The 25,703-nt window shown below is 53.8% G+C and overlaps 1 protein-coding gene across 4 annotated transcripts in view; it reads right to left on the bottom strand.

The window, feature by feature from the left end:
• Positions 1-5,771: 5,771 nt before the first annotated feature.
• Positions 5,772-25,703, bottom strand: part of PAX7 (paired box 7) — a 100,905-nt gene continuing 80,973 nt past the window's right edge. For all 4 annotated transcript variants that reach the window (XM_058304831.2, XM_058304833.2, XM_058304830.2 and 1 more), the window contains exons 8-9: positions 16,407-16,653; positions 5,772-9,680 (exon numbers count right to left, since the gene is read on the bottom strand). In XM_058304831.2, coding sequence (XP_058160814.1) covers positions 9,565-9,680; positions 16,407-16,653 — 363 coding nt within the window. In that variant the 3' untranslated portion in view covers positions 5,772-9,564. The remainder of the gene's footprint in view (positions 9,681-16,406; positions 16,654-25,703) is intronic.

Raw genomic sequence — 25,703 nt, forward strand, 5'->3', positions numbered from 1 at the left:
TATAATCCTTAGAACAATCACTGAAAAATATAGTGAAAAAAAAGCCAATAGATAAATTAAAATGGAACACTAAAATATTAAGATAATCCAAAAGAAGACAGAAAAAGGGAATAGAGAAAAAAAAAGTGGTTATAAACAGAAAAATAATAAAACTATAGATCTAAATCCAATTACATAAATAATTACATTAAATGTAAAAGGTCTAAATATAAACCTTAAATGACAGAGATTGTCAGAACCTAACGATGCTGTCTATAAGAAACCTATTAAGGATTTATCTACTAATTATACTCTAAAAAATTTCCAAGATATAATGCTCAATCAGGAAAAAGTCATGTTAAGTGTGATTTTCTTGATGTGCTTTCCCTTCATCTCTAGATATTCTAAAATGTGTCCTTGGGTCAAGTGAAGACATCAGAAAACCCAGTGTCTAGACCATATCATTCTCACTTCTCCCCACCATCCATGGGCATGACTTTTACTGACCTATATTGAAGATATTTATGAAAAAATGCCTCAAAAGAACATCTTTATGTATTTCATACATTTATTCAAGGGTTATTTATTACATCATACAATGTCCTTTTTAGGAAGACACTATGTAGAATTACTTATAATCTTTCAACTTTCCCTTAGCAAGTTTCTTATTTCCTCATTGACATGGGGACTTATGCAACTCATCATTTCCCATTTCCCTGGGGCTAGGAAGACCCAGACACCTCCTTACAATGTTAATAAGCATCCCACAATGGGTTAAAATACAGGGCTAAAGAAAAGTAAATTATTTTCTGTATTTTATGATCTCATTTAATCCTCAAATCACCTGGGAAGTTGATACCATCATTTCCCCAGTTTTATATATGAAGAGGAAACTGAGTCTTCAGAGGAGTGTAAACCACTTTCTCAAAGTCACCTAGGTGCCAGTGGTGGTGTCAGGATTGGAACATGGACTGGCTTCAGAGTCTGCTTTCTTAACCACTGCTATGAATCAAAGTTGGAGGTCTGGATTCCTAGAAGCAGAGGGTTTGGCTGTGGTCCAGTCTAAGGTTACAGACTTCACTAGGCCCTTCTACCTGGGAATGCTCCTGTTGTCCCAAGCTGTTACTGGTGACCCAGCAACCTCATCAATTCATCTCCTGACTTCGCCCACATCCTATTTTCCTCTCTTGGAGATCTGCTTTCCACCATGACCCATTTGTCATGACTGAGGAAGTGGGCTTTATGTGTCCTTCAAACCAACCATGGACATACCTGCTTATTGGTCAGCTGTGTACCTGTGGAAGAGGAGGAGGTAGAACAAGACAGAGGGCTTTTTTTCTTAAAATTTCTGAATAATGGGTTCCAATTATTCACTACTCTAGTAGAGTTAGATATCTATGCTTTTTCCAAGATGGCTGTAATGTACCTCCATATTCCTTGACTTTGGGTTTGTCCCCAAGACTTGCCTTGGCCAGTGGATTGTTAATGGATCTGAAAAGTGCTTGGCATGGAGCTTAGCCCTTTTGAGCACTGGTAATGTGTAATCATGGCCCTTAGCTACTGACCCTTCTGCACGGACCCCCAGAAGAAACGCAGCCAGACCTGCAGATGGAAGCTGAGCTGACATCTAATATTAGGTTTATATTGCTGCATGACAAATGACCACAATTGGGAAAAAGTCAATTGTGGTTTAAAAATCTACTTATTAGCTCACAGTGTCTATAGTTCAGAAGTCTGGGCCCAGTGTAAAAGGTCCTCTGTTCAGGATCTCACCAGGCTGAAATCAGATGTCAGTAGGTGTTGTGATCTCATCTGGAGGCTCGGCCAGGGAAGAATCTGTTTCTCAGATCTTCTGGGTTGTTGGCAGAATGAAGTTCCTTATGTAAGACTGAAGTCTGCACATTCTTGCTGGCTGGCAGCCAAGGGTCACTCTCAGTCAGTAGAGAACATCCTAGCCCTGTGGCCCTCTCGCAGCATGGCAGCTTACTTCTTCAAAGCCAGCAGGAGAAGCTCACCCCAGACAGCTGCAGCAGAGGCTTATATTACATAATGCATCCCATTGCCTTTGCCATATAACATGATCACGTCAAGAGAGTGACTATCCCATAATATTCAAAGGCCCTGCCCACATTCAAGGGCTGGGGTTTTTATAGGGCCTGTATACCAGAGGGCAGGAATCTTGTGAGCTATCATAGCATTCTGCCTTCCATGCCATCCAAACCTTGATCGGTCAAACCATAGTCAACCTACAAACCTATGAGTATGAGAAGTAGTGCTGATTGTTGTAAGCCACTGAGTTGTGAGGTGGTTTGTTATGCAGCATTATTGTGGCAATAGCTGATTGATACACTTTTTTTTCAAGAAGTATTGTCCATCTAGTTCACACAGCATTCTACCTCCACCTTTGGGAGGCAACCTGGTTAAGATGGGCAGGGCATTGGAACCAGTCAGGTCTCAGCTTGAATCTCTATTCATTTCCTTACTAGTTAGGGAAACTTGAGCTGGCTGCTTCACTTCTCTGAGCCTGTCTCCTCATTTGTGTAATAGGACTCCCACAGTGCCTACCTCATCGGGATGTTGAGAGAGTTAAATGAAACGATGGTCTGTAGAGTGCCTGGCATGTAGTATGCCCCCACAGTATTAGTTTCTATTCTCTCTAAAGCTCATCTTTATAGCCATCATGCCCATCTCTTCATGCAATAAATGTGGCATGGATTCTGGAAGGGGACACTGCATTGAGGACACCTGTGGGTTGTCTGGCTGGTGTCTCTCAAGGCTCTCTGGTCCTGGGTACAGAAACTCTGGTGTGGGCCAGATTGTGGAAGGCAGCCCTGCCTGGGTTTTATGGGGTAGAGATCATCCACCATTAGATAGTGCCCCTGCTCTGTCTCTCCAGCACTTTAACAGTAAAGTGCTAAGTGGTTAGGGATGAAGCTATTGTGTTGAGTGAAGTAAGCCCGACACAAAGGGACAGATATTGTACGAGTCCACCTATATGAAATACCTAGAATTTGCAAGTTCATAGAGACAGAAAGAGGAGTACAGGTTACCAGGGTACGGGGGAGGAGGGATGGAAAGCTAGCGCAGAATGGGTACAGGGCTTCTGTTTAGGGTAATGGGAAAGTTCTGGTAATGGATGGTGGTGAGTGAGGGTAGCACAACATTGTGAATGTGGTCAATCCCGCTGAATGGTATGCTTGGCAGTGGTTAAGATGGGAAAGTTTATGTTGTATATATGTTCCCCAAATTCCAACAAAAGTGACTGAAGAGACAATGACAATTATGTTCAATATATGATCCGGTATGTCTACTCTCAAATACTTACATAGATAGATAGATAAATAGATAGATAGATGACAGATGATAGATATGAATAGATAGAATGAGATAGCATATGTGGCAAAATGTTGAAAGTTGGTGGATCTGGATATCTGGCTGGGGGGTTGTTGGAGTTCTCTGTATTATTTTTGTAACTGTTTGAAATCATTTCAAAATAAAAAGCTAAAAAATGTTACATGGTTTCCTGCTTATGGAGAGCTCAGTCTCTACCACTGCCCAGCTGTGTGAACCTGGATGAGGGGCTTCAACTTTCTGACCATTAGTTTCCATCCCTGTACATTAAGGGTTACATAGCCACCTCACAAAGTTGTTATCCTGCTATAAGAGGAAACACATATGCCCAAGCCCATCATAGGAACTTGACAATGAGTGTTCCCTTCCCTCAGGGCAGAGGTTGTCTAACTCTTTTTAATGCTGGACTCTGAGCAGGGGTAGACAGAAGGACACATGAGAAATAAACCTTTGTGGTTTTTAAGCCACGGAAGGAAGGGAGGGAAGGAGTGGCATTCTGGAGGCCATACACTTGGGATTTTAGACTCAACTGCCCAACAGATGGGCTGAACTCGGTAGCCTCAGTCTCTGTGCCCTGTATGCCCCAACCACGTCAGTAGCTCATCTGTCTTCTGTCTCAAAATTTTGCTCAAGGAAAGGCCGTGAAACTCATCCACCAAATGGTGCACATAGTAGAGACTGCTATGTTATGCAGCACTCTTGTGGTCATAGCTGACTGATACATTTGTCTTTCTAATAAATATTCTCCCCTTTTCCTTTAGACACAGAACACTGTTTTTATTCTGGGCAGGACTATGCCTGGGAAGACCACACTTGCCAGCTTCCCTTGAAGCTCGGGGCTGCTAATGAGATGTAAACAAATGCTATTGGGTGTACTTGCAGGAAAACCTCCCAGGAGTGGTCGGAGAACTGTCTGGGGTTCCTAAGGGCCAAGGGCTGTGTCTGGGAGCTCCTTGGTATCCTACGCTCAGCACCTAGTGCTGTGCTGCTTTCCCAGCACTCAGGGTGGACAGCCGCAAGCCATCCATTTGCTCTCTGGGTGGCCTTCAAGACCAATCTTTGGCACCATTTATTGTCACAGTAACCTTAAAGATCCTTAGAGATCATCTAGCCCCTTTTTTAAGAATATGGAAATAGGTCTGAGAGCAGGAGAGAATTGTCTCAGGACCCACAACGTGACAGATGCAGAGCTGAGGGTAGAACTTAGCTAGCCGCCCCCCCGCCCCCAACTTACCACCTTACTGGATAATAGATTGCCTGGTCGGGGTGGGGCAAGTGGGGGGAGGATGTGGGGAGATGGACATGGGGTGGGAGATGGCTGGGAACACTGGTTCTGACATCGAGCTGCCTGGATTCCATGGGGTGCTTTACGGACTCATCACACTGCAGTGACTCAGTGGAGGAGGTTGGGAGCAGGCTCCCAACTGGTCACAGACCCCGAGAAGACCCAGCCTCCCTCTCAGGCCAGGTTGGATGGCCCGGCTCAACAGGAGCGCCTTACAATTCCTTCACGCCCACATTTCTCCCAACAATGGTCTAATCACTCTCCTTTCTGTTCAGGAGAGCCTCCAAGGAAACCAGCACCCTCGAATGACATGGGTCCCCCAGTGTAGAGCCAGGGGAACATAAACGTGGCATGCTTTGGTGCTCTGCCTAGATCCTCTCTCCTGGGCCAGTGCACCTGTCCACTAATGGACGTGACTCTTGCTGATTAGGGCTCCAGGCTGCGTCCTTCTCTGGAGAACTGCCTTCAGCCCACATGGACCACTTTAACCAGAGAAGCATGGGCAGGTAAGGCCTCTCTACCCACCCACCCACATCCCCAGCGACAGTCAGCAGCCAGACTGACCGATGCCCCAGTGCAAAGGGTCAGCCGGCTGGCCTCAAGACTGGACTCCTTCTGAGCTACGATTCACGCTCTGGGGGTCCACATGGAATTGACGTTAGACTTCAGTTGAAGCCACGGCTTGGCTTAGCTTCTTCCCCTGCCTTATCCTGCTGCCTTCGCTCCCTTCAGATTTCTCTTGAGAGCTCTCCCTCAATAATTCCCCTGCCCAAGCACCCCCGTATCAGGTTCTCCTTGTAAGGCAATATGGGGTCTTCCGAGTGCTCTCCCACCTCCCACTGCCATGTACCACTCCCATGACAAGGGCGCCACAGGGTTCTAAACTGAACAGCGGGAAGAGTTTGTTCTGGTGAGAGAACTGGGGTGTCAGTTCATTCTCTGACACTGTGCTGTTCTCACGAGCTCAGAGAGGTGCTTAAGCCATAGTACTCACTTATCAAAAATTAACTAGGCCTCTGTCTGCGGCTGCTTGGCACTAGCAACTGCGGTGGAGGCAGTTCCTACGCTGACCCTTTCAATGAAGCCAAAAGTCTCCTTCATCACCCCTCCTCCTTCTTTAGGGCAACCGCATATTGGCGATCAATTGAGTACTCTGAACCTTCAAAATGCTTTTAATTTCTTTTAATGTATAACAGTTACGCCTGAGTTACAGAGGAAGCGCTTACAAGCAGCAGGTAGTTAAAGCAAATACCAGTTTCTCTTTCTAGTCTACTACTCCATATAGCTGAATAAATTATGGTGCGATTATATTTAAACACACACCCTCACGCCCACATGCATGCCCCACTCACACCCTCATGCACACACACTCACTTCCACATGGAGGAAAATGGCTGTGAGTCAAACACGGAAGCAACCAAGTTGCAGTTACTAGGAAGAAGGAATGATCTAGAGTGCTATGGAGATATTTCGCAGGTAGGGGATTGGCCGTGTTAGAGGTGACAGAAGAAGCATTAAACGCAGAGATGTCTCTGAACATTTCAAGATGGCGCTGGGGTGCCCCATTTGGTCTTGGTTCGGTGCCTCTGCAGGAGGGCAGGAGAGAGCTGTCTATCTCAAAAAGCGTCCAAGAGTGAAGGGTCCATCCAGGGGCTTGAGGAGAACACAAACCTGAGAGAGGCCCCCGAGAATGAATGTCTTAGTTGGGCAATCATGAAGTTTCACCGACTTCTGGGATCCAAAGCTCAGAACGCTTCACCAGCCCCATCTAAAGCAACGCTAGATTTCGGGGGAGTGGTAAAGCCTGGGTCCTGTCCTGTTCACAGCCAGTCACACTGGAACACTGACCTTTCCACTTTTGTTCTGGGCAAACCTCTCTCTTCTTCCTTCTCTCTTCTCCCCCTATCTCTGTTCTTTCATGTTCCTCTGGCAAAGGAACAGCAAAGGGTAAATCAAGTATAAAACAAGAGTATAAAGCATAGCTTGGTTCTTACACATTACTTCCTTTTTTTTTTCATAGCAAGAGAGAAATACCAAATGAACAAAACAAAGCAACAAAAATTAAAGAACCCAACAGATCCTGGAATGTATAATTTGAAACACACGATATGCAGATATATCCCTACAGATGGTCCCTGGCACTAGCACGACACGCACTGTGGGGTTTTTCTTTCTTTTTCAGGATATATATAAAAAGTCAACTTCCTATAAACGAACAGCACATCACCAAGTTTCCAACTAATGTACAATGAGCTCAGAAGAGGGGCCCTCCCATAGGTAGGACCAACAGCTACTCGTGATAAGTTGGAGGAAACATCTCTTATTTTGCTACAGACTCTATTTACAGGAATGGATGGGGGTTGTTCTGTGCCAGCCTGGCCAATGGGACTCAGGCCTTCTTTATCAAGCTCTGGTCAACCCCAAGAGTTTGAGGCCTTGTGCCTCTTATCCAACATCATCTCTCTAGTAAAGTTGTGAGCTGCCAACACGAGATTAAATTTTGTAGAGCAAGTTGGCTAGACACATATATACACAGGATTTTAGGGAAAACCTGTTGGGAGTCAAGGGTCTCTTTCTGAGGAGGGTGGGGCCTCTGGGGAGATAAGTCCCATTTTTCAACCAAGATGGCAGCTTGGGAGAACTCCAGAGGTACTGGATGCTGTGAGAAATCATTTGGTTTATTCCCAAGCAGGACTCAGTTCCATTTCACTATAGGAAGAAGATATTTGGGATTGGTCCCATTATTGGAATGCTACCTCCTGAGGGGTGGGGCTGGGAGGCTTTGATGTCACCTGCCTGAGATCCCTGCTCCTGAGTAACAAGGGGTGTAAGGAGACTCAGACATTTGCTGAGCCAAGCCTCCAGGGGGGAGGATTGACTATTCCTGGAATGTGGATGAAAACTGTGACTGATCTTAAGGAAGAGCTTCCTGGTTGTGAGAGCTACAAAAGCATGGAATAGGTTACCAAGGAAGAACAGTCTTCCTTTTTTTCTGGAACTTTAAAAGCCAAAAGTCTCCTGCGGCAGATGGCCCAGTTGAAATTTTGGTTGAACTTGATGGACCACACACATCTGCTACCAAAAGTCTGTCCCCAATTATTAATATGTTCCTCTAAACCAAAGATATGAGCCACTCTGCTCATGGACCAAGACAGCCTTGATATTATTGGATCTGGTGATGAGAAACAGGTGAGCATCTGTCACAGAGATGACATCCAGGCAGGGAAGTGTCCCAGCATCTTGGTAACCCAGTTTCCCAGGCCCATGGCTGCCTTTGTGTAGGGAGTGACAAACACAGCTTGACACCCAAAGCAGCACCCCTTCCTTCCAGGAATGTCTTGTTGGTTGAGGGCTCTTGCATGGATTAAGCGAGGAGATGGCCTCAGGTGGCCAGGTGGGTACAAGCAATGTGGTCCGATCTTTGTGGATTCTGTGCTTGCGTGTCCCATCACAAGTGCCTTTTACTCAGCAGCACTCAATACAGGTGGTCCAAGCGTAGACTATAATGACGATGGTGAAAATGAATATAATTTTGATAAATAGGTGAAGAGGATGAGAAACTCCAAGGGAGGAGTAACCAGCATCTTGAACCATCCCCCAAAGTTGAGGGAGTCTGAGGAAGCCAAGCGAATGGTGGAGGAAGGTGCCTTTCTCTCCTCTCTGGAACCTTTGCCCAGGGGTGGTTACTTGAGAATTGCCCCACGTGCCCCCAGCTCAGTCGTGGTGGAGAAGCAGAGGCATCTCGGCCAAGAATGAGTTAACCTTGAAAGACACCCCTCTGGGTGCGGGAGGGACATGCCCCCCCCAAAATGTCCAGGGGGTGGGCAGTCTAGTCTGCAGCACAGGAGGCCCCGCCTGGCCCGAGAACCCTCTCCAAAACTCTGAGCAAAGCTACTCTTCCTCCCCTCCCCTGGCAGCTTAAAGGGACTCCCCGGAAGATGGAGGCCCTCTTCCCAGAAGATCTGGCATGCACAGGTGGGGGTCAGGTCTCCCTGGAGGACTGGGGGGAAATCAGAACTCTGTGGAGGTGTGAATTTGAAGCAATCTTTGCACAAGCAAGGGGATCCTGGGTAGAAACCGCCCTTCCCAGCTGGCCTTAGGATTCTTCACTCATGTGTCCTCAAGGCTTGACCCCTTCCTCATCCCACTCAATCCAGCTAACGAAGAAACCGAAGGGTCTGGCAGGCGCCCCAGGTCTTACATGGGGTGGGTCAAGGCTGGAACTTGGCCTGGCTTGGCTCCTTTTGTAGCCAGGGCCTGGCCAAGGGCTGACAAGCCCCCACCTTCCCTCCTCCTGGTTAAGCCACCTCCTGGGCTTCCCAGTCTCCCTGCCTGGCCTAGATTTGCCCCTCTACACCCCACAGAGGTATATGCGGTGGGTCCTGAGGTCCACAGGATTCCTGGGTGGAGGGGAGGCCGTAGCCCTGCTATGTCCAGAGGGAAGGCTGTCGTTCTGACCTGGGGTCAGAGACCCAGCCTGGAGGGCTGGTCCTCAGCCCTTCCAGCTGAGAGCAGCCCTGCGAGCTGTGTCTCCACCTCTGGCCAGGGCATCCACTGCAGTCAAGTCCAGAGGGCTCCAGGGACCGCATCTCAGGTGCCGCCGTCCTCTGGGTGCCCAGGTGCTCAATTCAGGGTAAGCTGCAGTCTTTGTGCCTGAGGTCACCCAGAGGCCACAACAGGGCTGGACAAGGGGAGGCCTGCAGCTGACCAGAAACCCTCCTGGGGAGTGAGTGAGGGGGCAAAGACTCCAGCGGGGTCGCTCTGGATCTCTAACCGCAGGTGAATGGACAGATTGGCTGCATCTCCAGAGGGCTGGCTATGAAAAGGGAATGGGCCTCCTTTCATGGTCTCCTGGGACCCCAGGGGGAGGAGGGGACTGAGGCTGGGAGGCTCAGGGGTCAATAAGGGCTGGGCTGGGACGTGGGCTAGGGCAAGTCGCCCCAGGGTCCCTAGTAGGCCTGGCCAGTTTCCACGGGCAGGAGTCCCAGCACAGCAGAGTGCTCCCCAAGCTTCATGCGCCGCTGTGTGGAGAGGCTCACATTTTTGGCCAGGTAATCAACAGCAGCTGTAAAAAAAGAGAAACTCTTAGAAATTGAGGTTCTTTTGCATATTCTTCCATCTACCCCACATCCACCCATCTACCCATGCATCTGCTCATCCGTGCAGCCATCCACCCACCCAGCCAGTCATCCTTCTTCCATCTGTCCATCCACTCATCAGTCCCCTCTCCAACAAGCCCTCTACTGTAGAGAGCTGATAAGTCTCACTGAGCCCAGATAACAATCCAGCGAGTGCTGTGGAGCCCTTCTGCTTTCTCTGGACTCTGAGCCCAGTCCCTGGAAGAGGCAAAGCAAGATCCCTTGCTGAAAAAGTCAAAGCAGCTTTTGCAGGTAAGCTGAGGGGTGTGGCAAGGAGGGGGCACCAGGACCCTTGTCGGCAGGGAACTGAGCCCTCGAGCCCTCATTAGTTCTGGTCACCCAGAGGAGAGGGCTGAGTGTCCAAGGGTGTGTGTACACGTGAGTGGTGTGTACATGTGAGTGGTGTGTACTCATATGTGTGTGAACAGCCGAAGCAAGAATGAGTGGTAGTGATGAGCAGACACATGAATGTTTATGCATGAGCAATATTACATGTGTGAGCCAGGTGCACCTGGGAACTGATGAGCAGTGGGAAGGTCTGTGCATGTACGAGTACTGTGCACAGGTGAGTTCTTACCTGAACAAGGTGACGCAGGTAGGACCACTGGGCATGTGTGTACATGTGTTCTGTCCTGACTGCACATATGGTGCTTGCCTGAGGCTACAGCAGAAATCAGTCCTGACCAAATGATTTGATTGGCATGTGACCAAGACCTCCTGAGGCACAGAGATGCCACCTCCCAAACTGTGATTCACGGCCACAGCCAATCTAACCCCTGGGACCTCTAGGATCAGAGGCAACAGGAAGATGGAAGAAGCACCGGACTGGGAATCACGAGGTCTGGCCCAGCACGTGCTCTGTCTCCCACCTGCCCAGGGACCCTGGGACATTCTACATACTCCCCCAAGGTTGGTGGGTCCTGCCTTTGGCAGGTGGGTGGTGCCAGGAGGCAAGGAGCATGACCAGAGGGTGAGTCTCAGGGAGGAGAGGTGGACGGGACTAGCAATGGAGCCAAGAGGGGCCGTGCTGCCTAATGGTTCAGAAGACCTGGCTTCAGGGCCTGCCTCGCGGTTTACCAGCTGTGTGGTTTGGAGGACAGCACTTCCTCGCCTCTCCAAGCCTTTGCTGCCTTGTCTGTAAAGTGGGGATGATAACAGCACCTAACCTGCAGAGCGGTGATGAGGATTAGAGGACATAGCACAAGTCAGGTGGCTCATGCTGTGCTGGCCCATAATAAGCTCAATAAACGCAGGCTCGAAAGCAGCAGGATCCTGGCATTAAGCGTTAGCAAGCAAAGGTGACTCTTGATGGGGCGAGGAGGGAAGGACAGTGAAAGAGGCGGCTCGGGAGTCCTGCCTCCCTCTTGGGAAAATCGCCTTTGTAGGCCAGTTTCCTCGCCTGTAAAACGAGATGAACAAATTCCAGCTGCCTCTAAGTGTCGTGAGGATCCAACAAGGTCACAAACGTTCGGATGCTGGGCACAGAGGGCTCAGGGCATGGCCCCCTAGGTTCTTAAAGACCCCTAAATGCTCTTTGGGGTGGCCGGCCTCTGTGCCCCTCAGCTTGCCAGGCTCCAGCTGTGCCCCTCAGCTTGCCAGGCTCCAAGCTGGGTGATGAGAGCAAATCAATGCCTGCGTAGGGCCTGAGCTGCCTCCCCAGCTGCTGCCAACCTCCCTCTGAGGTCACGCATCCCCCAGACTCCAAGTGGTGGAGGGGGGATCACTGCGGCCAGGCCCCACTCTGCCTGGGGTCTGCCCCCTGGGCTGGAGGTGGGGCGAGCATCAGCTACCTCCGGTCTTGGGGGAACCCTGTAGCTCTGGCTGTACCTCTCTGCGACTTGGAGCTGTGTCCCCAGGCCCGCTTGAGGCTCACCTCCTCCAGGAAGCCACCTTCTCAGAGTGACCACAGGAATAGTGGGAGGAGGAGATAACAGTGGCCGAGTTCACTCTGCGCCCGCCCTGCTGTGAGTGCTGTATATGCACGATTTCCCTGGATGCTCACAATACTCTGGGAGCTTGGCACTACTAATTACCCCATTTTACAGATGAAGAAACTGAGGCCCCATGTGACTGTGCAAGCTGTGGTGCCAGGAATTCTAACCCAGGTAGTCAAACGCCAGGTCTCACCACCCCCAAGGAGCCTCGCCCCACAGCTTGCTGGAGAAAGTTCCAGGCGGGTGTATGCCGCTGGCAAGTGAATGACGCACTCGACACCCCAAAGCCTGTCTTGGTCCCCTCTTACTCCAGGACATGTAAGTGGCCTGTCTGAGCGCACACGGCCAGCATGTGGGGAAGCCACTGCGTCAGGCCTGTCTGCCTCCTGAGTGCTCCCCGCTTGCCCAGCAAGTCCTGCAGCGGGGGTGAGAGGGCTGACTTGGAAGACAATGGTGAAAACGACGACGTGAGACCCCTCGTGCGCTGTGCACTGACTCTATGCTAGGCAGAACTCATTTAATTCTTCCAACAGCTGCAGGCTTTAGGGGCTGTGCTTGCTATTTTACAATTGTGGAAACTGAGGCACAGAAGGATTGATTGCCCGGAGTCACGCCCAGCACGTGAGAAGGAGGAGCCCAGGTCGGTCCCCCTTGGGCCTCTGGCCCCTGGGAATGTCTCCTTCTCCTCCTTGGTCTCTCCCAGCTCCCAGTCCATGCCCAGGGCATGGTAGGAGGTGACATTGGCCCTGTCTGGGTGGGCAAGGAAATGCCAAGGAGCCAAACTTTAGTGACGACCCAGCCAACCTCAAGGGTGCCCAAGGGGCCACGAGCCTGCACCTCCCGAGATCAGGCCGAGGGGTCAGCAAGGGCAGGCCTGTGGCATTTCTCATTACGGCCTCTGCCAATGGCCCACCCTGTCGCTCTGTCTGTCCGTGCCTCCCCTCCTCTGCCTGGCGCTTGCGCCTGGGCTCTAAACATCTCAAATTAGCTTAATTGGGAGTTGGCAGGAGCCGCGGGGGCGATGCCAACCAGTAAACAAATCTGAGCCGTCAGCGCCTCGTCAGCCTCGGCCCCAGAGGAGGACCCTTCCAGGCACAAGCCCTTATTAGACTTGTCAGATCTATTAAGATTCTTTTCACACTTCTGCGTTCTATCAGCCCCATCATTAGCACGCCCCGGCCTCTGGGAAGGCCAGGGTCAGATTAATCTGCCGTGCGCCCCAGTCCCTGCCCCTCCACCCCCACCACTCCAGGGATGGGGAGGGACAGACGGATGAATGGACGATAGTGGGGTGCAGGAAAGGAAGAGGCGAAGGTCCTTGGAACATGAGCGGCGGTGGGGGGGGGGTCGACTGCAGAAGAGTTTGGCCCGGGGGTACATACCACGCACTCCGGAGAGGGAGTCTCTGGGGGTGGGGCCGTAGGTGTGACCAGGTGCACGCCCGCGTGTGCCAGGGCACGGCCTCAGGCAAGGAACCTCCCTGGACCCCACTTCCTGGTCTGTCTGGTGAGAACGAGAACGGCCCCGCACACCACACAGGGCGCCTGTGCGGGGAAAGGCTGGCCCGTGGTGAGGGCTCGGGGGACGGGCAGCTCTCCTTCTTTCAGACAGGTACGTTTTGTATATTTGTGTCTTGAAGCCACGTACAGACAGGTGCTCTCGAATACTCACATACAAATAAATCTGTGCATGGGCCTCTAGCCACACACAGGAGTGTGCGACATGCGAGCAGGCCTGGAAGTGTGGCCTTACCAAGTGTCTCACGAGAGCCTGTGGTTTGGAGACCTGGCATCCACTGTTCACCTACTGACCTTGGAAAAGTTACTGAGTCTGGGCCTTGGTTTTTGCAGCAACACGGGGAGAAAGAACGCCCAGCTTGGGGCGGGGTTTTGAGAATCGCCCGAGGCGAGGAACAAGCATCGTGCCCGGCGCCCACCCCACCATGAGCGCTCAGTTAGGGGCATCTCAAGTGGACGGTGAGACCCCAAATGCAGGTGTGGACAGATGGGAGCAGGAGCCAGGTGGGCCTGGGAATACACAGGGGGCGTTGGGGACAGGTGGGGGCTCAGTTGCAGGTGTAGCCAGTTGTCTGTGGCCATGCGGCAGGTAGCCAGTGGGAACACAGTGTGCCCTGGGCTGTCACCCGACAAGGCAGGCGTGGGGCGCGGTGCAACGGAGGAACTTCAAGATCACTGAGGCCAATGCCTCAGACGGGAAGAGTGAGACTCAGAGAGGCAGGGCGACTTGCCCACACTAACTGATGACAGAGGGATAGACTTACCCTCCGGCCCCTCCTACACTGACCCCGGAGCCTCTGTGAGGGGGGTGGGAACTGTGCTGGGGCTCCCTCTGGGTGGGGCTGGAGAATGTGGCCCAGAAGGAGCTCTGAGCTGCCCCAGGAGGAGCCAGGAAAGAGCCAGGAGAGCAAGAGTGGAGCTGGTGGGGAGAGGGAGAGAGGGGGATGAAGGAAAGAGAGAGGCAGGGGGAGGGAAGGATGGAGGCAGGGGGAGGGGAGGAGGAAATGGCTTTGGCCCCCCCGGCTTTTCCCAGGCAAAGGGGAACAAACGCTCCTTTCTCGCCTCCTGGGCCCCTTCCCTTTTGATCCCCCCTCCCCTGCCGACCCCCATGTTGGCTTTGGGGTTAATTTTATTTCCTACTTGGGCAGGAGCCCCCGGAGCAGGGCATGGGGCTCCGGGTGTGACTAACGCCTGCCCGGGGCCAGGGGCTGCTGCTGCTGCTGGAGCCGCTCAGAAATCTTTATCAAGAGCATGTGTGTCCAGCTCCACACCCAGGAACACGGGCTGGGTCAAGGGGTCACGCTGGGCTTCTCTGGAAACACCCTCATGCACATGTGTGCCCCCCACCCTCAAACACGCATGCCTGCACATGCTGCACACATCCACGCACCAACTTCCCTGCACACACGTTCACCCCAGACACAGCACGTGTACGTGCCCAAACTTACACACAGCCGTGCCCAGCACAAACTATGCATACACTCAGACATACACACCCATCCATATTTACATACGTGTGCACATGTTGTACACATCTGCATATGCTTGTGCTCCTAAATACACACCATCACATGCACACACATTCAAGCGTAGATGCCAGCCCCAATGCACATCTATACACATGCATGTACGGACACACATTCACACATTCACATATACCCATACATATGCCTACATGTTTTTCAGACGTGTCCCCACAGTGACAGATGCACAGCACATATGCCAAGTGCACAGTCTCATAAATGGGCACACTCAACCATCTGTGCACACCTGAGGACACATCTAAACACTTGTTTGCCTGTGTTGCAACCACATACGTGTATGTCAAACATATGCACATGTGCATTTACATGCAAAACCCATATGCATGTTTCATGCACACGAGGAGCTCGTTCATACTCAGGTGGTCGCAAGCACACTGACATGCTTATACACATGCTCACCTGCTCACAGAGATGCACACACTGACCCCCAGCCTCACTCACATACTCACACACACGTACACACATGCAAACACACGTGCATGGAAAGGAATCACGAACACAGCTGGGAGGTGGAGGCCCACACAGCTGGCCCTCATTTGGCCGTGGAGGCCAAGGCCAGGTGAGGAGGCCGGGGGTGGAGGGAGGTGAGGAAGTCGAGGTCAACAAGTCAGGCCAGGGCAGCGCTGGGGGGAGGAGGCCCTCAGGCCTGGGGGTCTTGCCCTCTGGCCCCACGCCCTTCTGATTAGTTTGACACCCGCAGGTGAGGCCTTCGCCAGGAGGTGGGGCAGGAGGGGCGCTGAGCTGCCCGCTGAGTGACCTCCCACCCCCCGCCGTGGCCTGCCCTGCTCTGGCCTCGGCAACGGCGGCCGGAAGCTGAGGCTTGTGCTGGCCTTTCCAACCTTTGGTCTGCAGGTTCATTTTAAGACAAGGTGACTGCAGTGGGCAGGTAAGACCGGCTCAGAGTTTGGGAAAACCACGGCTGGGTGTGGGGGCGCTGCCGAGGCAGAGGAGAGGGCGCAACCCAGGGCTAGACCCACGCCCTGTGGCTGAAAGAGGCAGGCTCGCTAAGCCTGCGCGTCCAGCACAGCAGCCACGCTTGAAGTGTGGCTAGCGCCGCCCAGGAAGCGAAGTTTGAAATTTTATTTAATCCTATCGACCTAAATTTAAAAACTGATACTTGAACGAGTTATTTAATTACCGGAAACCTTTTAAGTATGTTTGAAACAACTCGGGTGTGTGAATCTACTTTTCAACTGCAGACTTTATAAAAGTAAGCAGGGAGCAAATATTTCTGATGCTATGTCATGTATAAAATACACATGGGATTTCTAAGACTTTGTATGAGAAAAAAAGTAAAATATCTCCTAAGTCATTTTTAGATGGATTACATGTTGAAATATTTGGGATATGTTGAGCTGAATAAAATGTTAGTAAAAATAACGACACTTTTTCTTTTTACTTACTAGAGAATTTTAAATTATGTCGGTATCTTGCTTTATGTTCTGATGGGACAGCGCTACTCTACAGGTCTGGATTTGAGGTCCATCTCGGAGTCATTTTAGGTCAGTCGTTTCCCTTTTCTGGGCCTCAGTTTCCCAGCCTGTGAAATGGGCAGCCCCACCCCACCACCACCTTGCAGCTCTCCACCAACAAACAGGAGACCTGGGAGCGGGAACAAGGGCAGGGAGGGGGCGACGCCCAGGGCCGCGGACACTCACTCTGGCCATACTGCCCGTACTGGTAGCCAGCCACGGGGTCCACGCTGTAGCCGGTGGTGCTGTAGGTGGGCGGGCAGTAGGACTGGGAGGTGGGCAGGCTGTCCCCCGGCTTGATGGAGTCGGCCCGCTGGCTGCAGCTGGCTGAGATGGAGGTGGCTGAGTCGAGGCCGCCATGCAGCGGGGAGATGGAGAAGTCGGCCTGCGGCTGCGGCGGCACCGCGCTAGGGTTGCTCAGGATGCTCATGACCTGCGGGGAAGAGGCGGTCAGCGCGGGGCCCAGCGGGCGGGCTCGGGGGACAGGCCCCAAAGGCGCATGTTGGGTGGCCACCATGCCGGGCTGGCCCTGTCCAGGCCTTGGCTGGAGCGGCTTCCTTGAGGTTCCTGCTGCATCAAGGTCCTCAGTTTACCTGCTTTGTTTGCCCTTGTGGGTAAGACGGTCACTGGTCTTTAGTGCCTGGTTGAATCTGGGGCTCTAAGGGGCAGGGCAGGAAGGGCCCCAGTCATGTCCACATCCCCAGGGCCTGGCTCTAAGGGACACTCTGTACTTAACCGCTGAACGAACAAATGAATGGATGAATGAGTGAACGGATGAACTAATTAGCTAATGATGTCTCCCCCTTTGGACAGGGAGCCCCTCTAGGACATAGAACTGTGCCTCCCCCATCAGTCTGGGGCTACCTCCACCTTCAAACACTCAGGTTACAGCAGGACTCTGGATCAATCAGGCTTCACTCCCCTTTCTGCTCTAGGCATGGTACCTTCTAGATTTCTTTGGACTTTGAGCTTCCTGCAGCTACACCCCCAAAGTACATGGCCACGGATCTCACATTGTCTCCCAGCAACCTTCCTTTCATTCTGCCAGCGCCCAGATGCCCATGGCCATCACCTCTGCCCCTCTTGGGCCTGGCTCAGCAAATAGGAACTGGTCCTCAGTGCTGTCAACTCGACTGGCACAGCGAGTCTTGTCTCTAGAAACTCTGCTTAAAGAACCTGATGTTCGTTCACTGGTGTGTTCATTTATTCATTCAACAAACCTGCATGGACGGTGACTCTGGTCCCAGACCTGAGGCCGGGCCCTGGGACTTCAGAGGAGAAAGAGCCGTGGTCTCTGACCTCGGGTTGGGGATGCCCTGTCCAGTGGGGAGGCATCGAGACACAGGGTGGTGAGGAGTGTGCCGGAGGCAGCTTGGGGATGGGGAGGCGGTGGGAGCCAGCGGAGGGCAGTTCCCCAGCCTGGTGGTCAGGAAAGCTTCTGAAGGAGGTGGCACCTGCTATCCAGGTGAGAGAGCAGGGGAAAGTGGTGCAGGTGAGAGAAAGAGCAGGTAGCAGGAGTCCCTGGGATGGGAGAGTGTCAGGTGCCTGATCAGTGCAAGGAGAGAAGGGTGGCAGGGGGAGGGGCAGGTCTGGCCTGCCCTGGCAGAAGTGACCCGCTGGCCCCAGGCCCCTGGTGGCCTCCTGGTGATGCTACGGGAGGGTGGCCCTGAATGCCAGGTGAGGTCAGCTTTGCTGACAGTCTGCCCAGCATCGTGCTAAAGAATTCTGCTGCAATCCAGGCTGGGCACAGTTGCGTCCTTTGATTGCCCTGCCCGCCTCGTGGGGAGAAGGCAGCCTGTGAGCATGCGAGCGATTATCTTTTTATCAACTGGACATCTTCTGTGTATTTTTTATATCTTCCACTTTTGATTTGTCTCTGCCTCAGGGCATGGCCTGTGAAATCCTCGGGCCAGAGACAGATGCTGAGCTCAGGGTACCCTTGCGGTGTTCCTTAGCTCAGCGGAGCTGCGGCCCTGGGGAAAGAAAGGGTGCTTGCACCTAAACCTGGAGAGGCTGGAGGCTTGGCCGAGCGCTGCGTTCAGGAAACAGGGCCCAGCTCCGATGGTCCTCCCTCCTCACAGCGGTTACCCACGTGCCTCTTCCCAGCCACAGCCCTGCAGAGATGCATGGGGCGGAGGCCACAAGGGGACACAAGGGGCCACAAAGGGCCGTGGCTCTCCAGATCTCTCAGCAGGTCTGTGAGTGAGCAGAGCCCAGAGCCCAGCTCACCTGCCCTGGCTCACCTGCTAAGTTGTAAGACTGACTCTCAGTTTTAGGCACCTGTTAGGGTTAAACTGGGTCCTCCAAAGAGGTATGTTCAAGTCCTAACCCTCAGGTCCTCAGAAGGTGCTGGATATGACTAGTCCTCATAAGAAGAGGGAAGCTGGACACAGACAGGCATGGGGAGAGGGCCACGTGCGGCAGGGACGGCAGACACTGTGGTGCACCTGCCAGCCCAGGAGCGCCACGGATGGCAGCCGGCACCGGAAGCCAGGAGGGGCCGGCAGGAGCCTCAGATGGAGCGTCTCACCGTGATTTGGAACTTGGAGCCTCCAGAACCGTGAGTCCAGATACTGCTGCAGTTTTAAGCCCAGAGTGTGGGGTACTTTGTATGGTTCTAAAAGCTAAGACAATATCTGACCCCTTTGCACCATAGCTGGTGGGCTTTAGGGGGACTTAGTGGTGTAGCAACCCCCTCAAGATGGCAAAGGACACAAGGGCATGGATTTGGGGGAAGGCAAGAGAAGGTCTTCTGGAGAGGCAGGAGGCTGTGCTGAACGACATCTGAACTACTTTTTAGGGAGCTGAGAGACCTCTCCCAAACTCCCTCTGTGTTGAAGGCTCTTTGGAGGCCTCATGATAGGGTCAAGAGTATGGGTGCTGGGGTGGAGATGGGAGGGGAGGTGCAGGGGCTGGGGGGTGCTGGGGTGGAGATGGGAGGGGAGGTGCAGGGGCTGGGGGGTGCTGGGGTGGAGATGGGAGGGGAGGTGCAGGGGCTGGAGGATGCTGGGGTGGAGATGGGAGGGGAGGTGCAGGGGCTGGGGGGTGCTGGGGTGGAGATGGGAGGGGAGGTGCAGGGGCTGGGGGGTGCTGGGGTGGAGATGGGAGGGGAGGTGCAGGGGCTGGGGGGTGCTGGGGTGGAGATGGGAGGGGAGGTGCAGGGGCTGGTGGGGAGCGCGTGATGCTACGGAGCAGGGCTCGGTGCCCTCTGACTGTCAAGGATGAGGAGGCAGGGGATTTTATCACTGCGCCGGGGGTTAGGAGAGCCACACTCTTTTCCACTGGGGCCACATCTGGGATGTGCCAGGGTGCCTGTAGGGTTCCCAATTGAGACTTCAACCATTAAGAACACAAGCACCCATTCCATTCCCCACCCCACACACACTCCTCCTGCTTCCCCTCACAGGTGGCTTGGGTCCTAGAAGGGACCTAGAGCTCAGGGAAGACACACAGGCCTCGTTTCCCTTCCTTCAGGACAAGTGTGGGTAGGGGAGACCTTGGGAGGGTTTGTTAGCTCTGGTGAGACCCCAGTGTGACCCTTCCCTCCTCCTCATCTCCAAGACACCAAGCCAAGAAGGGATGATGGGAAGAGGGGGAGAGGACGAGGGTGCTTTGGGCCTGGGCTGGGAGCTGTGTGTAGACCCACTACTCATGCTGTAAAGCAGAGATCCCCAGCAGATCTGACCCCACCCCTCAAGGCTGACCTGACCTCCTGCCTGCCCAAACCCCTTCACCCCTGCCCAGCTCCCGCTTGACGTCCCAGCAACACCAAACAATGTGTTGTTTCCTAAAGATGCCCCTTATTTGGTCATTTTTTTCATTTAACATACATTTCTTGGAGTGCCCGCTCTGTGCCAGGCTGGGGGTACGGCTCGGCCGCGTGCTCCCTGAGGGCAGGATGGAACTGTGCATCATGTACCCGGTGCCAGCATCGTGCCTACTTCCTACGATGAACGGCGAGGAGCCTTGTTGAATTCATGAATATTCATATGACAAAAATTTATTGAGCCCCTACTGAGCACCAGATGCCGCACCGGGCATCGAGGGTATAGCGACAAACAGTACCAACCCCACGCCCTCCTGGAGCTGTCAGTCTAGTGAAGGAAGCTGACAACAAGCAGGTGAACAAGAGAAGAATTTCTGATACTGGTAAGAGCTATGAAGGGAAAATGGGGCAGGCAGGTTGGGGCATCAGGGAAGACTTCCCCAAAGAGGTGAACCAAAAAGGGCCAGCCACGGGAAGGTGACACAGACACGCTCTTGGGGCTCTTCCGGGCTCCTCAGCAAGTGCAAAGGCCCTGAGGTGGGAACACACAGCAGCTTTAAGAATCAGCAGGAAAGTCAAGGTGGAGAAGGAAAATCCCCGGAGCTGTAAAATGTTCTGGAGTCTTGGTTGGAGAGGGCATATGGGGTGTCCCGTGGCTCAGAGGCCTTGGACCCCGGGCCATCAGCAAGAAGGCCGAGGGAGCTTTTCCTGTAATGGATTCGCCCTGGAACATCGCATTGAATCCACATCGGGGCAGGTGTGAACCGGGGAGGTGCAGCTTCTGCTCACTCTCTCCCAGAGTCGCTGGAGGCCTGTGGCTCAAAGGAACTCCATTTTGTCCAGCCCCCTGTCTCCAGGCAGGGCAGCCTCCAAGCAAATGGGACAGGACCCAAGTGAAGAGAACAGGGAGGGGGGACCACAGCCTCAAGTTGTGACACGGGTCATCTGTTGAATCCTTGTGCAAAGTGGCCACTGCTGCCCCCACCCTGGAGACGGGTGCACTGAACTCACAGGGAGGCAGAGGAGAAGGCTCCTAAGAGGCACAGCTGGGATTTGAACTCCCAGCTGGTCTCCCTCCCCTAGAGCAGATAAACCTGGGCTGAGCCGGAGCGCCCTGAAGGAGAGGCCCTTAGCCCCATGGGCCAAGCCCTGCAGGCCAAAGCGGCCTGCCCTTGGCCTCCGGTGGCCTGGGGGCCCCTCAGTCCCTCTACCTGCAGAAGCAGGAAACGTCGGCCTATGGTTTGGGGCCCACCTGAGGTCCGGGGCCTGCAAACTTTTGAACTTGAGGAAGTCCCGTTCTGATGCGGTAATCCACCCCCCTCAAGAATGCCAAGGCCTCTCCCCCAGTGGTCTCGCCTTTTTCCCGGTGACCTTGCTTGCACTAATGTATTACTTCTTGGTACGTTACCGTTACTAACTCAAAATCAATACCGACCTCCACATCTGTAAGGTTTTATCTGAAGGCAAATCTCCAGGCTGTCCATCAGGCTGACTGACAGCCATCCCTTCCTCTCCTTTCCTCCCCCACCCCCCGATCCACCATCGCCCCCGCCCAGCCCCCAGCCCCTTCCTCTCCCTCTGCTCCAAATCAGTCCCAGCCTCGGCCAGACTAAATCAATAAGAGGCCAGCCGCGCCCTCCCTTCCGCCCGCTGGGGGGAAGCGTGCCTGTTTCAGGGGTGGGGGCCACGGGAGCCCCGTGCCAGCCCCGCGTCCAGAGCCTCTGCGCGCCGGCCCCTCCCCGGGGATGCGCCGGTGCAGTCCCCTCCTTTAAAAGAAGGGGATGGGAAAAATGTAATTAATTCCCTCCGTTCCTGAGCTGGCCCTGAGGGCCTGGGACCGCGGAGGCTGAGCTGCCAGATCTGCACCTTCTGTGATAACCGAGCGTGGCTTGGGGAGCACGGCTGCAATTAGAAGTGCGGTTGCCGTCGCCAGGCTCTGGGTGGGTGGACGGGGGCGCGCAAGGGAGAGGCACAGGGGCCTGGAGACGGGCGAGGTCAGGATGGGGCACCTGGAGGTGAGTTGGGGGGCTGGAATCAGGCGGAGGACTGCCGGGTCAGAGGGCATAGCAGGGAGTCCCACCTCCACAATGCCAGAGGGGTACCCCGCGGTCCCGGGAAGAGGCATGAGGCTGGGCAGGGCCCAGCGGGCTCCCCCGCAGCAGGCACTGTCTCCTTGGCATGCTCACGGCTGACTAGCTGTGACCCTGGGGAATTTCTCGAACCTTTCTGTGCCTCAGTTTTCTCATCTATGTACTGGGAATGATGATGATGATGATAGCTACCTACGGGGTTTCTGTAAGGCTTAACTGCACCCGAAACCCATCAGCAGTGCTGGACGCACCATTCTCAGTCAATGCTAGCTCATCTTCCCCCTTCTCCCCCCACCTCTTTCCCCCACTCCTCTTCTTCCCCTCTTCCCTTCTCCTCCTCCCCCTCCCCCTCCCACCCCACCACCTGAAGGAGGGGGAGGGGAGGGGGCACCAGGACCCTGGTGAAGTGAGACTGAAGTGGTCACTTGAGACTCAGGGGCCCTGTCTTGGCTCACCTCTCCTTCCCCAGGGGCCCCGCACACTCCCTAGACGGACCCTCGCTCTGCCTGTTAGCACAGCTCTGCCCCCCACAGACCCAGGGACCTGCGAGCAGGACAGGGAGCTCAGCAGCAGGTGGGAGTCTCAGGGGCAGTGTCACCTTTGACAAGTCGCACCCCTTCCCTGACCTGAATGTGCTGGTCTGAAAAGAGAGGGGGTGGCACGAGAGGACACTGAAGACCCAGACCCCCTTCCCACAGCACACACCTCCCGGGAGACAAATACCTGAATCCAACTTAAAACACCTCTTGCCAAACAGCTTCTCCTAAAAATCCTAATGAGCCAGCAGGATAATCCTTTCCTTAAACTTTTTCACATCGCTTTTCTTCAACTTACCTAATATGCTTACCCCACTTAGATGTCAGCACACCTAAATATGCACATGAAATCTGGGAGGCACCTCCAAGATGGCCTCCTGTTCACAGACAGGGAAACCGAGGCTCAGAGAAGGACAGCAGCTCACACAAGTCACGCAGCAAGCTAACAGGGCTGCAGGGGACAGCTGTGCCTCCCTCCCACCTGGGCTCAGTTCCACCCCCTCCTGCCCCCAGGTTTGCCTTTGGCTCTGGAAAGAACTGCTGGCTCGGCACAGTGAGTGGTTTTGTCTCCAAGCCTCGGCTTCAGCTCCAGCCCTGGTCTACTGCCTTGCCAATTCACCCCTTTCCCAGCAAAGGTGAAGAGGGGGATATTTTAGGAGCAGCCTGTTCCCACTGTCAAGGACAGAAGACAAGGGCACGGCTTCCAGGAATGGAACGCCTTGGAAACCTGTTCCAGGCTGGTGGATGTTCCAGGGCAGCCCTGCCCACGGCTTGTCCTGCGTCCTAAGGGTCTGGGGTCTGGAGGTGATCTCTGGGAGCAGGGGGACCCGCCAGGGAGGCTGAGAGTGAGGGATGCTGTGGAGGAAGACGCTCCCTGGGGTTTCTCCAGTCAGTCACGGACTCTCCATCTCAGCTGCCCATTAGAACCCTGGGGGGGCTCTTTAAATGCCCATGCCTAGGTCCCACCCCCTGGAGATTCAGAGTGAGGGTCTGGGTATGAAGATTTTTAAAGGCTCCCCAGGAGGTCCCACCCAGATGGACAGGCATGGATGTGCACACAACATACACACGTCCAGGAATGCACACAATGTGCTCCACGGGCATACCAGCACACATACACACAGAACGGTGTTCAGGAAAAAGTGCACGCGGGCACCCCCCACACTAGGCTACTAACCGTCCCCAAGCTGCACAGAGGCACACGCACAGGTCAACAGGCTCCCGCCCGTTCACGCCCATCCCAGCCTCATCGCCGCGTTCGCCACCTCACTGGTTCAAGCCTACGTGCTAGATTCATCTTCCTCCCCCCAGGGACATCCAGACACACATCACACGATGGGCCCCCGCCTCTCCGTTGCCTGTCCCCAGCTCCACACTGGGATTAGTGCGAGCCAGAAATCACCCACCCAGGCAGCCGGCCACCCCTGCTCCCCCTCTATCCCTCTCTGCTAAGAGGATCTGGGGCCCCTCCCCTCTCCCTGCCCCCTGTGGACAGCGGTAATGGGCTTCGGGTGCCGACTTGGAGCTTCCAAACAAGATTTCCTGCATGTCCCCTGCTCCCCCCCCGCAGCTCCCCCCACCTCCCACCTCTGTGCTTACAGCCCTCACACCCCACCCCTCCACCCCCCGGCCTCTCACACGGCAGCCTGCTCCCCTCCCATGCCCCCATCCCCAAAGCCCCAGCCCCGCCTTCTCCACATTCATCACCACCCAGCCCTCCGTGAAGGCTTTTCTAAGCCTGGCAGCTGCCATTGTCTTGCACAGGCATAGCACCTTACAGTTAGGAAGTCTCATCACGACTCTATGAAGCACTGCTCTCCCATTTTTCAGATGAGGAAATTGAGGCTTAGGGGCTCACCTAGAATCACACGGCAGGTGAGTGGCAGGATTGGAGCAAGAACCCAAGACTCCTGATGTCTAATCCAATGCCCTTGCCCTGTGCCTGGCTGTGACCTTCATTTACCAGGGATGGCTCTGGGCTTTCATTAACTCCGTGTGTGTGTGTGTGTGTGTGTGTGTGTGTGTGTGTAGGTTCCCATGGGAGTCCTCCAGGTGTATACATGTGACTTGCGTGTGTGTGCATGTGGGAGCATCTTGTGTATGTGTGAGTTTGCGTGCATCTGTGAGTGTCGTATGTGTACCTGTGAGTAGTGCATGTGCATGCATGTGTGTGCAAGTATTGCAGGGGTGTTCATGGGTGAGTGTTCTGTTTACGTGTTACACATGCATATGAGTACTGGATGTGTGTTTGTGAGCGCTGCATGCATGTGTGGGGGCATGTGTCCCATTTGCCCCATTAGTTGATGATCACCCCAAGGGAACAGGCTAGGCCCAAGGTCCTGGAAGCTCAGACGGGACGTGGCAAGAACCTGGCCATCGACCGCCACCTCTGACCAGGGAGGCGGCCACCTATTCTCAAATCCTGCCAGGTATCTCTTCCCTCCACGTGGGAGTTCCACATAGCAGACCTCCAAAGCCTCAGGAGACAGGCTGTTTGATTGAGAAGGAAAACTGGAAAAGAGAATTTCTGAAATTGCAGCAGAAGGGAGTCAGTTAAGACTCTGATAAGAACTTCCTAGTGTGTGGGGGCAGAGATTCTGAAAGGCTCAGCCAGCAAGGGTCTGACATCACTGGGCTCTGAGCGTTGCACCGAGAAAAAACTCTCAGCCTTGCCTTGGCCCCACTTCCTGCCCTAGGCTCAGGCTGACCCGGACCCTGGCATGGCTCTCGGGAAGGCAGGACTTCCCTGGACTTGGCTAGGAGCTGCTTGGAGGCAGGTCTGGTGTCTTATTCACAGTGCCTGGCACATAGTAGGTATCGAGCAATGATGTGTTGAATGAATGAATGAATAAACTTCTCTGTTGATCCCCAGCACAGCGCCTGGCATAGAATTGGATGAATGAAATAAACGACTCCTACCCACACCCTCCTTCAACCCAACAGATTTAAAAAGAGCCCCTTCCCCACCCCAGGTGTCTTTGGAGGCTTAGCTAAAGATTGTGTGCAGATGGGGGGATGGACAGAATGACTTCCCACATAACATCCAAGAAGGTAAAGCTTCTCTGGTTTGATGCTCTGACACACACATACA

The sequence above is a fragment of the Dasypus novemcinctus genome, chromosome 9, assembly GCF_030445035.2.
Source record: "Dasypus novemcinctus isolate mDasNov1 chromosome 9, mDasNov1.1.hap2, whole genome shotgun sequence".
Classification (NCBI taxonomy): domain Eukaryota; kingdom Metazoa; phylum Chordata; class Mammalia; order Cingulata; family Dasypodidae; genus Dasypus; species Dasypus novemcinctus.